Below are 18,512 nucleotides of genomic sequence, written 5' to 3' on the forward strand. Positions count from 1 at the left end.
TGTAGTATACGATCAATAGTCCCTTGCTGAGCACGTTTTGCAATTGTGCAGAAACAATGCAAGGTTACACTGTACTGACAGTATGACTTGAGTTGCTTAAGATTTAATTTAGCCATTTGGCTCATTATATGGTTGTATACATAGACTTCTCTATATGGTATGTAGTGTGTAGTAAATGATTTTCATAGGTTGGTTGTGCTATGTTAAGTAACGGTTTTGATCATACAGAATGTAGAAAACAGAATGTTTATGTGTTCGGTTAGACAAAATGTTCGAATGTTTATGATTATCATCCAGCAAGTGATGGTTAAATCAAGTCAAGTCAAAAGTCCAATATTATAAATATACAAATTTGCCTTAAGGGCCTTTACAATATGTAAAATACCCTCTGACATCAGACCTTAATTCAGATTAGGTAAAGCCCTTTATGGGTAAAAATGAAAGAACTACCAAAAGAGATTAAAGGGATGGTTCACCCAAAAATCAAAAACACATGTTTTTCCTCTCACCTCGCACCTATAGTGCCAATCGATCTAAGTTGTTTTGGTTTGAGTTGCTAGGTGTTAGAGATATCAGCAACAAACAACAAATCGCTGTGCCGAAGGATTAGTGCATCTACTCATGGACAAGAGGCTTGTGCTCATGATGACAGTGGGATGTGAAAACACTATTGTCGTCCTCCACAGCTGAGCTGCTGATGTTTTTTAGCTCAGTGCTGCTCGGTTAGCTAGCATAGATGCACTCTTCCTGCGTGGTCATGCTGTTGGTTGGTGTTGTTCGGTAGGAAGAAAATAGTTCCTACATGAAACTGCTCAAGGTCTGTGGATTATCTTGAGTTACCAGGTCATGATTTCTGGAAAGAGACATTGCTCTTGAGTTTTTCAAATGTATTTTTTTTTTTTTTTGTGCTTTGAGCACCACAAGATGAGTGCCATATACACTTTAAAAAATAAACTATTTGTTTTAAGAAGTTAAGTTGAATCAGTACAAATTTATCTCAACTTAACTTCTCAAATTCAGTCAGCTTAAAATTTTAAGGTAGCCCAGACACTAAATTTTTCAACTTAAAACAAATAGTTTAGTTTACAGTGTAGTTCCATTAAGTTGGAGAAAAGACAAAGATCCTTTCTTATTTTTAACACTCTGCACTTTTCATCAAAACAATCAAGACTGATAAATAGCACTACGCAAGTATGAGATATATACATAAAATATGTATATTTGATTTGGGGGGGTGAACTCTCCCTTTGGGCAGATAGCCACTGAGATTTACATTTAGACAGGCAACTTTTTTTACTGCCAGAAAAATAGATTGCAAATGTGTATTTCCAAGTCTACCTTGGGAGTGTGGGTTTAAGCACGCAGTATATCCAATAGCAATCCAAGCTATTTATGACCATGGAGACATCATTGCAATCACTTCTCAAAACTGGAACCACAAACTGTCAGGTGGCTGCCTTGCATTCAGATGTGTTCAGGCCAGTGCTGCTGCAGAATTATGTGCCTCTGTCTTCTATGATAATGGTTTTCCCTGTATGACTCATGACTTTTTTTTTTTTGGACAGAAAGGGAGTGCTTGTTTTTGGATTCTGAAGGGCTTATACAAAACCCCAATATTTCCCTGTTGGTATTTTAGAGAGATGGAAAGGTTCTACTAATAAATTATGTCATAACTGAATACTGTTGTTGAAAACTGACCACAAACTGGACAAGAAATGCAAGAAAACCCTCCAAATTACCATTTTAATAGCGAGCTTTACAGTGGAGCTTTTGAAATGTTCGGTGGAATTAATGGAATATCTGTGCATGTCTGTTCTTGACAGGCCTTTGGACCCCATCCCGCTCATTTCCCACTTTGTCAGTCTACTTGCCACTCAAGACGTAATGGTCTGTAGTCATTTAATTTATCCATTGTCTCCACAGGTCATCTTTGAAGCGACCGTTTCCGAGGAGCGACAGGGCTACATTGCCTTGGACGACATTGTGCTGCTCAATTACCCCTGTTGTAAGTACCTGCTCATAGCATACCTGCTGACCTTTACTGAGCCTGGGGAAAGTGACCCACCTGAACAAAAAGGGCCGGGGAAGCTTCAGGAACAGTTTTCCCGGAGGTGATTGAAGACTATGAGGCAATCCTGTTGACAGGGGGGCAAGTGAGGCACATATACCTGGTGCCTATCTGAGTGACACAGGCACAATAACACAGCAGGAGGCTTCTCTTTTGTCCGGGCAGAATGGCTGACCTTTCCTCTGATCGCTATGCTCCCAGCCGGGTGCTTTTAAAGCTAATGTGATGTTACAGGCTGGAAAAGGACAGCTAGTGGTTGTACTTTGATCCTCTCTGGGAGTTTTTTTTTCTTTGTCATCACTGGGATATCAAGGGGGTTAAGACTTTATGAGGGCCGCTAATGTCACATTATGTCCTCTTCTTTACCATTATACCCCCTGCAGTCCTCTCAAGCTCTGTGTACATGTTGTACCCATCAGAGTAGACCCCTTTCTTTCACTGCTGGTCTGTTTCCAAGATGATTAGCTCTGCTGGACGCCATAGACAAAAGCTAAATCTGATCTGATTGGTCCGCCTGGAAGTAGTATGAAGGCTGCACTGATCCGTGCTGATGTCCAAAAGAGATAACATGGTGCCAGAACACAAAATAATATGATTTAATTGGAAATAGGTCTGACATTTTTTATTAAATAACAAGTTTATCCATTTGACAATTACCCGGTTTGACCAATTATTGTGATATAATGGAGAGTATATGATTACATATTTCTCTATAATTAGTCAATTCTTCACTGGTTGTTGACAGAATGCCATTAACCTAAATTGTGTATAATGAAAGTTTTAATTAGACACCACATATTTAGAGATGATTATGTTTTTGTTGCCGCCCTTATTGATGTAATATCTGTGTGCTGAGTTCCAGTTGTTTCTGTGAGGGTTTTATTGTATCGTGTTGGTCTTATTTCAGTTTTAGAGGCTGGAATGAAAAATGAAAATCCAATGTTCAAGGGTTTTATCACATATATTTGCTCAAATTTTTATATTGACAGAGCACTACCCAAAAGTGATGCTTGTTTTAAAGAAACCACAAAGACATGTTTTGCCTCTAATGTCTACCATACACAAGAAGATTTTGGACAGACTTTTGAAAGACCAAAAGTGTGACACCCAGTCACATCTAAAGACAATGTTTAAAGATGAGTTTAAGATTTTGAAATGACTGGGGATCACTATTTGCAAGTCTACAACTAGATTCCTTATGAGATTATTTTCCACCTTGCTTCTGGTAGAGAATGTTACCCAAACTTCCTTTAATAAATATGACATATAAACAATGCCTTATGTATTCTCAAAAACACATAACTCCAGAAGCAAAAGATAAAAGGTGTCACATGTCAATAGTAATCCTGTCAGGAGGCATTTGACAATATTACATATAAGGATAAACTGTATTTGTGTACAAACCTAACATTTTGGATTTTGATGCCTCAACGCCCTACCAGCCTCCATTTATTTAGCTGTATCATTTAAGTAAAAGGAAGATGTGGGAATGGGCAGAAAACTGTTTCAAAAATTAAGATTTCTCACTAAAATAGGTGCTTGTTGGTGGATCAGATACACACAGAATTAAAAACCATCTCTTGTTCACTCCACAACTTCACCAGTTTCTCCTCCTTTTCCTCAGTACAAAAGAAGAGAGTCTTGCTAACATTCTTGCGCTTCCCTGGGGTCCCCTCCATGTTCACTGTCTACACTGTTTGGTGCTTCAAATTTGGTGCTGGAGAGAGCTACTGGTTGTTTACAATGTTTATGAAATTGAACATCAGTATTTGCATGAGCCAAGACTGAAAGCTTACAATAATATTAAGCATGTTTGATTTTATTGGAGCATCAAGATGAGAAAGATTAGATTTTTTTAACCACCTACACAAAAAATGATCGAGATCCCAGGGGCATGCATCAACTGAGGTGAAACTATTTATTCTGACTCTGGAAATATGTCTGTGACAGAGAAATCGCTAAAAAAAAAAAAAAAAAAAAAAAAAAATCTGTTTGATGTAACACCAGCCTTAAATGTTTTGGTTTCATGGCCCCTGGACTTTGCTCTTTTTTCTGCCTTTTTCAAGCAGGAAACTTTTTAAAGTTTTCAGTGAGAAAGTTTACTGACTGGCACCAAAAGGCAGGTTGGCAGAGTTTGTGGTCTGATTAATATAATGGAGCATCCAGCAGCAAGAGACCTAGATACTGTTCTCTGAGGTTGGCAGAGACCAAAACAGAGCAAAAAGGAGAATAAAGTTTAGACTTAGACTCATCATATTGCCAGAAAAGTTATGGCCAAATCTTTTTAAGTCATATGTTGTGTTTTTAGCTTGTTCTGCTCGTTCCATGCAGCATTAAACATTGTCATACGCCAACTACCTGCACCTTATATCCAAAAATACTGATACGGTATTTCAGAAATTCAGTATTTCTGTCGGACCTTGGTGCTTAGATCCACACTGGCCTTCTGTGAGAGCCGTACCATTGTTTTGTAGCTGCATAAATGTGGGAAAATGTTAATGAATGATAATGTAGGGTATTCATTAGCTCATGAAATTCAGATATCCTTTCCTAGCTCTCCTGAAAAATCAGGCAGCCCGTGTGTTATTAATCATTGAATCCTCACTGGGAAGCTGACAGAGGAACTGGAATAACCTCTTCAAACATAAGAGAAAATCTTTTTTTACCTAAACCCTTCTCAAAGTTTGCCACTTGCCCTCGGTCAGCCTATCCTCAGTGGAGCAGGACGCGTTTCCATGGTGATTTTGGATGGGGCTTTTAGGGTGGTAGCGTTGCCAGGGCCCCTTGATATGTGACTCAGACTGGGCTTAGCCTCATTGCAGATGGTAGACCCATCACATGCCTATTAGCTCATATTAGAGGACAGTATCCTTGCCAGGAACAGCTTTATATATGCACACCATAAATACATGAATCATAAAGTACAACTGATGTGTACTCAAATACAAACACTCATCTACTCATACACAAACAAATGCCCAGTACAGAAAAAAACAGACTTGTACGCAGTCACATATTCTTTTATACCAGCTGGTGTAGCTGCAGGAGCAGTCACCCATAACGGCCCTTAAAACCGCACACAAAGATGTAAGTAAACATCAGTAAACTGGCATAAATTGCCCAACAGGCAATAAGAATAATGGTACGCCTCCCTAGGATAGATTCAAACCAAAGGCAACTGCTATTCAGTTTGCATTCCCACTCATTTGACATTTGTGTTGCTTTTCCTCCACAGTCCAAATCTTTATTCTAAACCTGTGTTTCAGTCAAGACGAATCTTTCCTGCATCAAGAAGAAGAGGCAGCATTACTAATTTAGAGAGCCAACATCTCAGACAGTCTGAATGCATCTGAGACTCAAATCACCTTGCCTGTATTTGGTATGTTTAGCTCTATTAATTGAGGCTAGACAGGTCACACATCCACACTACTGGGCTTTTAGATTTTAAATTACATTTTCCTCCATAACCATTAATGCAACTGCTTCATCCTTTAATGACTTCTCCTATAATTGGGGCTGTGTATGCCCGTCTTTAAAAGATGACTTGAAAGTTTATGCTTGAGTCCTCTGTCTGGCACCATTACAGATGTTGACTGGGAGTATACATTGCGAGTTATATGCCTCTGCCCAGGGAATAGCTATGGCCATAGGCATTTCGGGGTGTCCATCTGTCCCATTCTTGTGAATGCAATATATCAAGAATGCCTTGAAGGAAATTCTTAAACTTTAACACAAATTTCTACTTAGACTAAAAGATGTACTGTTTAGATTTTGGTGCTCATTGGTCTACGGTCAAGGTCACTGTGACCTTGTCTGTCTAAATCTTGTAGAAGTAATATCTCAACAACAAATTTAGGGATTTTTTTCAAATTTGGCAACGTTCACTTAGACTCAAAGATAAACTGATTAGATTTTGGTGGTCATAGGTCAATGTCACTGTTAACTTGCATCCGTCTCATTCATGTGAATGCGATATTTCAAGAGCACTGTGAAGTAATTTCTTCAAGTTTAGCTAACCAACCTTTGTATTCAAGAATGAACTGAGTGGACTTTGTTGATCAGAGGTCAAGGATCAAGGTCACTGTGACCTTGTGCTTTTTTTCCTTGTGAACATGATATTGCAAGACCACCTTTTGGGATTTTTTTTAATTTTAATTTGGTGCAAATGTTCGTATTGACACATTGATAAAGTGAAGAATTCTGTATGGTCAAAGGTCAAGGTCACTGTGACCTTGCATCATTTTTGTGAACAAGACATCTCAAAGAGGCCTTGAGGAAGTTTCCTCAAATTTGGCACTAACTTCCACTCAGACTCAAGAATGATCTGATCACAATTTGGTGGTCAAAGGCTAAGGTCACTGTGAGCTCATTAAACATGTTTTCAGCCTAACTCAAGAATTCATTCTGACAAAATTTCCAAGAAATTTCAGTAGGATAATGATAAAGTGCTGACATTTTATTTCCAAAAAGTCCAAGGTCAACTTCACAGTGACATCATAATGTTATGCACAAACACACTTTTGTGTGAATCATCCATGTTTTCACAGAGATGGGTGTAAAGTGTAAGTGCATCTTGACTAGTGCACAGAGGCATATGACTGCATGACAGTAATTCCAGTTACTCTTCACTTCAGCTTTGCTTCTGGTCATCAGAATTTGTAACATATAAGGTTTATACATTTGAAATGAGTTTGGAAATTTGTTTGCAGAGCCTTCTTACACTGCTTATTGGTCAGATAGACCATTAAAGAGGCTGCAGTGAGGAAAGAGAAAATGAGCAATAGCTGAGATATGAAGTTCAGGTTCTATTGTCCCATCCTCAGCCAGTTGTTGGTATTGGTTACTGTGGAAACCAAAGATAAAAGTGTGTATTGTGTGAAAAGTGCCAGTCTCTGCATCAGTGGTGTCCAGCAAAAACAATTTTGCCCAGAACATTTCCTATTTACACCTCAGCAGGAGTTTCACAGTCACTGTGGTTTCCGTATATGAAGGAGGTTATTATTTTCTTATTATATTGTTATCACTTTGTTTGATTGCCTGAAAAATTATTCCAGTGTGATGTACAGCGGGAGGGTTTAACTCATCACATAAAACCAGAACATTGTGTTACCATTTGTATTGTTTTTAGATTACTTTATTTTATGGGGTGGCCATGTTCTCATTGTTTAAGCTGTTAGGGAGATTTAGGTCCAGTGATAAAAGTGTAGTAAATTATTCTTTACTATTGTGGATAGATAAACAGAGCTGTTCTCAACTGTCACACTTGAGAATCTATTTTATCCTCAATCTGTGCTTAGTGCAGTTAAAGAGTTATCTTTTTGAGAAGTGTTGACTTTGACTCTGGCAACCCACAGAGACCAAGCACCAACATGAAAATGGCAGGTTTATATGACACAAGTAAAGTTAGATATACACTTTTCATATAATAGCCCATGACCAGAAATGTCACAGATAAACACTATTTTTTACAGTTTATGTCTATTCATTACTTACTTCTACATTACCTAGGGTGGAAAGGTAAATAGCTATTCACAATTTGATATTCATCATGAAGCTAATGGTTTTGGGTTTTTGTTACATTTGGGGAAAAAACAAATAAAAGTCCAGCCAGTTCATAAGATGACCAGGTGCTGACCTACTACTAACAAACATTACATAGGAAGGAGACATTATTCCAAAATGCAAAATAAAAATAAAAAGTTTTGTGCCTCTTTATAGCAAAATATAAGTTGCTCTCTGAATGATAGTGTTAGCATGAATTGATGTTGGCTACTTACTAAAATGTTTTTTTACAGTTTAGTTTTAACCCTCAAACAGAGAGAGAACTATAATGTCAGAAAAATAACCCTTTTTCTCAGTCGTTGCCTTTTGTGTAGAACTTAAGTCGGAATTTTGCAGTTCTTTTCGTAACGTTACATAGAGCTATATGGGTGAAGACCATAACAATATGTAATATAAAATGATATACCCTAAATTATAACAATATAATGTTACACTATTTTTACAGTACTGACTTTTTCATTAATTTAAATCATTGAGGGTGGAATGGTAGCTATGTACTAACCTATTTAATATTCAAAAGGTCTTTGGTTTGAGCTGTTAAATTAGTTGAAAAAAAAATCAGTGGTGCCTGATACTAACAAACACAGTCACATTATGTAGGAAGCAGATATTACTACAAAATATATATATGCATAATTTATTATTTGTCTTCATAGCAAAGCAGATGCTCTCTGCTAGTGCTAACATGAAATGACATTGGACAGTAACAAAGTTGTGTGTTAGAAACTGGTTACAGTGCAGGTCTATTCATTATTTGCTTTTAATTACTAAAGGTGGAGAGGTGAATAAACTAGCTACCAATCTGGATATTTATTATATAGATAACTGTCTTTTTGCTACATACATGTTAGTTGCAACATGTTCACAAACATGTTGCAACTAACAAAATACAACTAACAACTTGGGTATCCTACAACTAGCTAATTGTGTTAAGAGACACCAACTGTTTATTTATTTGTTTATTTATTTTACATTCTATTATTCTATTTTATATTAGCACAAAATGTTATAACTGTCAGCTGTGGTCCAAATGTAACAGCATTATATACTCTTTGAACATTGTCTCAGTTAAACTTTTGAAAAGATTGAAATAAACCATTTCGGAAGTAGTTCTGTGGGTGTTGATGAGATACTGTGTGCCAACTTTTACATTAATGCTAATGGTGGAGGGTTATAAATGCTTATAAATATGCTAATATCGCAAAGATAATTGTTAGAGTGAAGACCACAATACTTTTTAGTTAATGTAATGAATTTTGGAGCTTGACGTATGTAGCCAATTAAGGCACTTCAGCACCACTTCAGAATAGGTGCACAGTAATGAGAAAAGGGCATCACGTTTTGTTTTTTTTTTAACAGAAAATACAATGCTTTATAGCATTTTTGACAGTGAGCCAAGACATTTTGACTCATTGTCACAGCAGGGAACCCATAGAGATGTAAATAACATAATGAATTATGGCTGAATTACATTTACTTGCTTCAGTTTAGGAGTCCTTGTACTGTGCGTGCATGTTTACTTACTGTCACATTGTAATGGCATCATCCCTGATGTTATAAGTGGCAATTGTGCTTTTTTTACTTTTTCTTACTACTTATAGTCCAAATGTCTGCCTCTTAAAGAAAAGGTTTGTTATCTATATGACCTGCTTGAAAAAACAAATTGATAATATCATATTTTGAAGCATAACACTCTTTCATACTGTATGGGGAGCTGAATAACAAACTGTCAAATATCTCTGGTGTTGCTGCTTGTCAAAAGCAGTGAAATGTTTTTTCTGCATTGCGATAACGCAAATCATAATGTCAGACTGATGTATTAATGATAAACACATACTCTCTAGCATTTTTGGGCTCTGCCTTTTGCTTATTGATCAGAACATAACTGAAAATGACAACATGACAATGTAAATGATCCCCTGCTACTTTGATATGCCAACAAGGGTAGCATAACCCCCGTCTCTTAGAAATTACATTTGTATATTACTGAAGTTGTTTTAATAATTGCTGTGGTGACAATGTAATTGCTGCCTGGATAATGTTCAGAGACAACATTTCTTTGAGTTAATGAAACACTTCATTTATGTACAGAGACTGGGACGCATCCAGACTCCTGTCTGTTCTTTGGTCCAGGCAACAAAAGCATTTTGGTTCAGGTAATAGGGAAGACTGTGATTTCAATCTAAAATAAAAAATAATGAAATAATGCTGAAGTCACTATGAGTGGATAGTGTATGGCAAGTTCAGTAAACATTTTGTTGAAACATTCAATATCAACATTTCTGCGATTTGCCAGGTACGTTAATTAGCAACTTTTCCTCATTATGTTAACAAAAAATATAATTCACTCAGCATTATCTTAACAGTAAACGTATTTGCTGTTTCAGATTAGTTGTTCATAAATGTAATATCTAGGGGGCAGACAAAAAATAAAACATTTAAAGGGCAATTTTCCAAAAACTACGTTAGATACCCTGTGGAGTTTTTGATTACTAGAGGCACTAAAGTTTTATTCATGTTTTATGTTCTATTAGCTGACAAAAAGTTCACAAAAGCCTGCAAATCCAGATGACAAAAAGACTAGGTGTTAGACAAGAAATAATATAAAAGAATAAAAAACACAAAGTCTGCATACTAGATTATGCTCCCATTAATATTTAATAAAATTACCGCCTAGGTGACATTTCAAGCCACATGCTTTTCATCAGACAATTTAACAATGCAAACACACACCTGAAAGATACAACAGAATGCATCGATGGATGGGAGCCTCCTGGGTACCAGGTGACCTGTCAGGTGATCTGTCAGGTCACCTGGTGTAGTCAGTATTTGAAGGTGTGTGCCTGCATTGTTCACTTGTCGGATGAAGCACATATAGCTCAAAACGTCAACTCCATGGTAATTATATTAAATATTCACAGAGGCATAATCTAGTGTGCAGACTTTGTTTTTCTTCACATGTTCTACTAGCTAAACCAGCATTAATGGCACATATTTGTTTTGACTATTTCATGCTTTTTCACTGATTGGCAATTGGTGGTGATGCTCCTATAAGTAGCAATGTGCAACAAAGGCTGAAAAAAAGAAGATTCACAGCAAACATGGACAGAAACAATGTTTAACAAATATTTAAAAATATCCTGTTTGTACGTGTTTTATGTGGAAGGAAATGTGTTTGTTAAATGTAATGAAAAGAAGCAATGTGCTCTGGTAAAGGAAATGTAAATTGAAAATGTGTTAAAGAAAACTCCACAGGAAGCCTTAAAGAAGCAAACTGAAAATATGGTGCAGTATAATAAATGGCGATGCTGTGGATGTATCATGTCTCTGTGGGCTACCATACGGTGTTGCACACATTACAGTAAACAAATATAATGCTGTTTGTGTATGGACAGAGACTGTTGTGACTAACTGCGTGGTATACCGTTTGAACACAATACACATGCATTTCAAAGGACGCATTTCTTATGCATGTCTTTGTCTAGGCATGTTCAGTGGAGTCATTTGCTAAAATTAGCCCTGTTTTGCATCTCAGTTTTAGTTGTTTCATATTTTAGTGAAACTTATTATATAGTAATAACAAGCTGGCAGAGAAGCACATGAGAAGGATTCTCTTGTGTTCTTGATAGGGGTTTAAATAATAATGATATTCAGCCTCTAGATTCAGAAGGTTCCTAATAAATGCCGGGGGAGTGCTGTATTTGATGCTGCAGATAAACAATGTCTCTGTATGATCATAGGCAACTGTGTGTGTACTTGCTACATTGTGAGAATTGAAACATTTTTTAACCAACAGTCAGAACATTTTTGGAGAGTGAGGACATTTTAGCCAGTCCTCACTTCTTCAAAAGCCTGTTGAAGGGTAAGGACTTGGTTTTAAGGTTCAGGTTATGAGTAAGTTTAGGTAAGGGTTAGGGTAAGGGTTGGAATTAGGCATTTAGTTGTAATGGTTAAGGTTAGGGTAAGGGGCTAGGGAATGCAGTATTTCTATTATGGTCCTCAAAAAGATAGAATGACAAGAATTTGTGTGTGGCTGGGCAGGTACATTCTTCAAAGATGTCTGTCTTGATAAGTTACTGAGCCACATGTATCCTTATGATTTTATACATATTTTATAGAGATAACACCTACAAGTTAAAAAAAAACAAAAGACTTATTTGGAAGAACATTTTTGCTGGGTGTGTGTATAAGGGATGGGGGAAAAAAATTAATACAGCATAGTATTGCCGTATTTAGCATGGCAACATTGTATCAATACACGGATGCCAATTGTAAATTTTTAATTAGATAAATTATTACAGATAATCTTTTGGAAGCCTGCTACATTAAGACAAATCAATAGCTTCTTCAGTCCACTAAATATTGCTGCAATAAAAAAAAAAATATTTAAGTGAGATGACTGAAAACTGTTGGTAAAGTTTTTCCCTTAATATGCAGTTGAAAAAAGGTGATTCATTGCAATATATTAAAAAATATGTAATTGCAATACTCAGCATATTGCTGATTTAAAATCGTATCATGATCTAAGTATCATGATAATTCATGATTAATTCTATCAGGGGTAAGTCCCACCCCTAGTGTGTATGTACATTATGTACATATGTTCTTTATAAATAATGCTACATGTATGCATTCATGTCTGTGAGGTTGTACCCAGGCCTAGATGTGTAGTTATTGCACATCCTCTGAATAAATCACAATTCACAGCTGGATGTTTAATATATTTGGACAGTGATGTTCGGCTCCAGATGTGCCACTTTCATCACTGTGTGTGTGTCTTGTGTGTCCTCCTTCCACAGACAAGGTGCCTCATTTCTCTCGGCTGGGTGACGTGGAGGTTAATGCCGGGCAGAATGCCTCATTCCAGTGTGTTGCCACGGGCAAAGTTTCTGAGACAGAGCCCTTTCTCTTGGAGGTGAGAACAAGAAATGTGTGTTTTTCTTATCTCTGCTCGTACAGTCAAGCCAACATCTCAGCACCTGGATAATAGAATGGGATTGGAGATTGGAGGAAGAAAAAGCAACGCAAAGGATAAAGATAAAGACGTTATAAATGTTTGGCATTTAGTTGACAGTCTTATCCCGAACAGCTTACAGTAGTTGAATTTGCATGCACGGCTGCTGGCCACTTTCCTATTAAAGTCTTATATAGGCTGCTGTTGACAAGAGCTTTTCATACTGTCACCGAGTTCAAACTAGTTAAGAGAATACTCCCGTCCTCAGATGACACATTTCACCCGCCATACAGTCTGAAAAAGATTTAGCTACTTGTGACCATTCTCTTTGATTAAGCAGTGACACATTTTAATGCAGACCAGAGCTAAAAAGCTCTCTGTAGTAACTGAAGGTTAGTTATTAAACGTGCCTCCTTCTCCTCCTTAATCTCGATGCCCAAAGATGCCTCGTGATGGCATCATCTTGAAGTGTTGCCCCTGAGCATCATCCGCAGACCTGACTGTGAACAGTTTTCATAGAGAATATTTCATCAATGGAAAATATTATCCAATAAAAACCAACAGCGAGGTCAGAAGATATTCCAAAACACAGTCAAACATTGATACCATGGGGTATAGAAGAAATCGATTTTTTGTTATTTAGTCAAATTGACCCTTCAGAATATTGTCAAGGTGTAGCTAATAAGTTAATCAAGCTTATTGAATCTTAAAATATCAAGAGACTGACTGGCAGTAATACTAAGTATTGAGATAAACATGATGTCCAAGTTGCAAACAAGGACAACACACTGGAGTTTATGCCAACCTGTTATTGTTTCTATTTTTATTAGTCAGTTGAGTAAACGACAAACCAATTGTCTGAGTTGATGAGAACTGTCAAAACATATCCATAAACAAATACCTGCAACACAATAAAAATGGGATTTGGACTGCACAGTATTTTTCACCAGCCCCCTTTTCACAGCCGGTTTAAGGCCAGAATATTGCACCTCTATTCCACCTCACCATTTTGTAAAAGAGGTACAAACACAGCACCCAATCTCAAGAAAAAATGTCACATTGTATATTTCTGCAAACCAGGAATGCATGATAGAAATAGAAAATTCCTTCATGTTTTTTTTTACATTGATGGTGTTCCAAGGGTTTGAGGTTTAGCTGGTGCTCTTTTAATTCCGTCATCTTGTAAAAGCTAATGGATGGTAAACATGCATTCATACACATTTTCTTTTGCAGATTTTCTAGAAATGTAGTTAATTTTTGTGCTACACTGGGATTTAAACCTGTCTAGAGGCTAGGAGGAATCTTTACTAGGTCTGAAATAATTACTAAAGTGGCAGGAAGTTACATATAAACATATCCTCATGCAACTGTTAAAATAATATCCTAGAAAAATGGACAGGTATTATACAATATCCCAGGGAATAACAGCACACAAATGATGTTACGCTCTTGCCCTAAAGCTTAGTAATTCAGATAAAGTTACAAAGCTTATGTTTAGGCAAGTAAAGTTAGTTTTAGGAAATAAAAACATAGCAATGATGTACCTTAAAATAACTCAAGGGTCATATGGTTCAGAACACCCGTCTCGTGGTGAAAGTCCTGTTCTTTTTGACCAAAACCCTGCCCAAACCTGCCCCCTGTATGGCCCTCTAAGAACCACTTGCTTTTTCGCAATTGCAACTACAATATCCACTTCTATGGAGCTAAAGCTATATGTGGCAATACAAGTCAGGATATCTTAGCATATGCTGCATCAATTTTTGCTATTATTTTTTAACATCTGCCCTCCACAAGTCCTCCAAGTCCAACACTATATCTCTAATGAAATCAAAAAATGGATAGAGTCACCTCCTTTGACCTTCAGATGAACTAAGGAAATGAGACATTATCCTGACCGTCTGCGCAGTAGTGGAAATAATACTGTAATCTGATCATGTTAAATAATGCAGTAAGTTTGTGACTCTGAGTTTTTTTCTTTTAATGGTTGTGTTGTTGCAGGGAAATGAGTCATGTGAGGGTTTGGAAGATTATTAAGTTTGCGCCTCTGCTTTTGTAGTGTTTTGATTGTGATGGCATTTAGTTTACTAAAGCCCCTAAAGTCATTTCTCTCATGCACCAACTGAAAATAGTTTCAATTTTCCTAGTTTGAATATGAGCTAATATTAGTCTTCAAAAATCCATCCCTGAATGCCTCCACTCTTCCTCTGGCCTTGAAGCATGCACATCTAAGTGCTTTTGAAATGATGGCAGCAGGGAGAAGGCGCTTTGCAAATGAGATCTCACTATACTTGGTGATCCATCCCTTGTGTTTCCGCCCGATTTTATTTCACACCCCTCCCTCTCGCTCTCTCTCTTCTCCGAATTGAAGCCTTTGAAGATCATCGGCATGTAAAAAAGACATTTTTATCAGTTTCAGAGTTTGCGACTTTGTTGACGGAGCCACACACACACGCACACACACACACAGGAAGGAAGATGCAAACAAACAAATACAAGGCTTGTCTTTTGTAATTTGACAGTGTGTTGCAGTGAACTTCTCCCCATAAGTCAACACTCGCTTCAGCTCCTCCCAACTTTTCTCATTAAGAAAAAAAAACTGGTAACAGCAGAAAATAGAGATATATCACAAACCATTACTGCCTTCTGTTCCTCCATTTGTTGTTCGGGGCCGTTTGATCATCAACACTGAGACTGCTAATTGCTGCCTTCTCTTTGATCTCTCCGGTGCTGTGGAGGTCCTCTCTGCTTCAGTCTGTGGCTGCTCTCCTCCACTCTTTCTTCTATTTAGGTAGTCCAAACAAATTGTTAGCATAATGTTTCTTAATCAATTAGCATCATATTTCCGGCACTGTCCTCTGGCCCGCGCCACAGACGGCTGTCTCAGATGCTATTTACATCTTTTACATCGACGAGTCCAAACCTGCATTAGTTACTGCACCGACTTTTAATTACAGTACAACCCAGGGCTCGCTGCCGGGCGCGAATGGCTGCACAATCGCCTAATGGGAGCCTCTGTTTGCTTTAAAAGCCTAAAGGTGGACTTTAATGTTGGATACAGATTTTAGGTGACTGATGTTAAAAATCAAACGTGTGCATGCTGTACTCTGAAGTGTCACTTCAAAATGAATATTGAGAGCAAAAAAAGTAGCAAGTAAATAAAAAAAAAATCATTTGGTGCTTTTAACAAAGAGAAGATGGATTGTATTGATACAAAAGTTAAAATGCGTTATAATCTGTATATTTAGGCATTAGTACCCAGCCAGTGTACATCCCAGCTGACATTTATATGTGGGGCCCATGAGGGTAGTAAATGGGCTAAAAATGGGCCCTATGTGGGATTGTGCAGGGGTTTCATAATCGCCCAATACCAATTGCCCCAATAGGTGTGTTTACCCAAGTGGGTCCCAGATAAGATGCCACTTTGGACCAATCACCACTTGGTACCCAGGTAGCCTTAGCACAGGCATGTCCAAAGTCTGGCCTTAGGGCCAAGCATGGCTGGTTTGTAATGGCCCCCAGCTTGTCTTCCAAAATATACTATATATCTGTGATACTTAACTTATGGCCCACAGGCTGAATCTGGTCCCAACAAAAATATTCTTGTTTTTTTTTTTTTTTTTTAATAACCCATATAATGCAAGAAGTATTTGGCCCCCAGATATTGCACATAATTTAATCTGGCCAGAATTCAAAACAGTTTGGACACCCCTGCCTTAATGTACCCAATGTGGGGTCCACTCTGGTAAATCCACCCATGTGGGCAATTGGCACAGGGCCGTTACGGGATCCTTGGACAATCCAATATAGGGCCCATTTTTCAGCCCATTTACCACCCACATGGCCACTACATAAATATATTGTCCCTATTGGGATCTAATTTCATATTTTCTTACAGTATTTTTTCCCTCTGTCTTACTAAACCAATTCCAACATGCGGATGTCAAACCTACTTACTTTTAAAAAGCGAGGTGAAGAAAAGCAGGTGACAGTTTACATAATAATCTGGTTATTCTGTCAGAGTGAGGCATATATTGCTGCTCCCACCTGGAACAGCTCATTGCAAGTGTTGGCCTCACTATCCTGTTCCATGGGTTGAGCCAATTGCCAGTGCGCCTGGAGCACTGACACATTAGCATAGCGAGAGATGAGGAGATGTCAGTTCGAGGCCCCTGTGCCGGAAACAATACGCCGAGAGGTCTGTGTCACTAGCCTCACGAGAGAAAAACACCATTGTTACTGGTGACATTTATCATGCATTTATTATCTTGCCCTCCCATGTAGCTAATTTCAACCCTCCTTTGTCTTCCTGTCTGCTTCTCAGCCTGCCGCTCAGTTTTAATCACATAAATAGACTTGAGGTAAACATGTGCGGGTGGGTCGCTCACTGCTTTCTCTCTGTGGTGTTCTGTCAGCGGAGAAACAGCATAGTGCTGGACACGTCCTTGCTGTCTCGGTTGAGCCACAAGCGGCTGATGGCAACTTTCCAGGTGGAGGCGCAGCGTGGGGAGCAGGACCTCTACCGCTGCATCACTCTGTCCTCCAGAGGCGCAGCTGTCTCTAACTTTGGAGAACTCATTGTCAGAGGTAAGCTTGAACACGTGACTGATTTAAACAGTGTTGGGCCCTCTTTTGATGCAAGTTAGCTCTTCACTGTACATACAGAAACATACAACCCATATCTTAACTTCATTCAACTGTCCAACCCTCCAAAATGACAAAAAAGCAAAGCATTAAAAGAATTAGTGTCTGTATTATAATGACTGATTTTCATATTGTAATTCCACAAACTCGTTACTGAACAAAGTCACTCAGTGATGCATAAATGGAGTTAGAATTTAGTTAGTCTAGTTTAGAATTAAGACAGGATGCAGGGGGAAACAGGTAGCCTGGCTCTGTCCAAAATGGGGAAAAAAGCCTACCAACACCTACAAACTTTTGGTTAAGAAATAGGTCTATCCCTTAAACTACAAATTGTTATTTTTGAATTTCTATCTCTGTACAAGTGAAACACACAAGACACATCTGTATATCATTTAATTTTTGAGGTGGTGGTGGATGTGTTTTTGAACTTTGGACACATCCAATCTCGCTTATTCCACCTCTTCCAGTCATTACGCCTTGGCTAGCTTGGCTAACCACTTCCTGACTACACCTCGATAGTTACCGTGATAAACAGACAATAGATTTTGGGTAGGGCAATATATCGTTTATACTCGATGTATCGAGGCTTGTTCTATGTGGGATGTATAAAATTACACGTACAAGGTACAAGGTAGATGTATTAGTCATTTTTTAAACTACATTTAATAATATATAACCGTTGACTGCAAAGTTCAAGTTAGCATCAAACCATCATCACTTTCGGCACGAGAGAAGCCAGGTACTTCAAAATGAAAGAGCCACTGGTTCCGCTTTGATTTATCTGATTGTAGCAATACTTAAACTTCATTATTACAGTGTTTTTTTATAACCTTCTTATCATAGTATTTTATATTTAACTTTATTATAAAAGTATTTTATTCAAGGTTATTATAACAGCACTGCATAGTACTTTATTTAACTTTATTTTAACAGTACTTCATTAAACTTCATTATAACAGTATTTGATCTAACTTTATCATAATAGAACTTTATTTGAATTTGTTTTAACAGTACATTTTTTAACTCAATAATAACAACAGTATTTTATCTAACTTTATTTAGATTTATTATAAAAGTACTTTATTGAAATTTATTGTAATAGTCCTTTATTTAACTTTATTGTAACTATATTGTATTTAGCTTTGTTGTAACAGTATAACTTTATTATAACAGCACTATATTTAACTTTATTATGACGGTATTTTATTTAATCTTATTTTCAACAGTACTTTATTCAACTGTTTAATATAAAAGTTGCTACTTTTTTCTACTTTATTGTAAATGTAC

The 18,512-nt window shown here is 37.4% G+C and overlaps 1 protein-coding gene across 1 annotated transcript in view; it reads left to right on the forward strand.

The window, feature by feature from the left end:
* Positions 1–18,512, forward strand: part of ptprua (protein tyrosine phosphatase receptor type Ua) — a 251,377-nt gene that overhangs the window by 140,428 nt on the left and 92,437 nt on the right. The window contains exons 4-6 of the mRNA XM_042506534.1: positions 1,924–2,005; positions 12,430–12,545; positions 16,997–17,168. Of these exons, the coding sequence (XP_042362468.1) occupies positions 1,924–2,005; positions 12,430–12,545; positions 16,997–17,168 (370 nt within the window). The remainder of the gene's footprint in view (positions 1–1,923; positions 2,006–12,429; positions 12,546–16,996; positions 17,169–18,512) is intronic.

Source organism: Plectropomus leopardus, chromosome 18 (assembly GCF_008729295.1).
Source record: "Plectropomus leopardus isolate mb chromosome 18, YSFRI_Pleo_2.0, whole genome shotgun sequence".
Lineage (NCBI taxonomy): Eukaryota > Metazoa > Chordata > Actinopteri > Perciformes > Serranidae > Plectropomus > Plectropomus leopardus.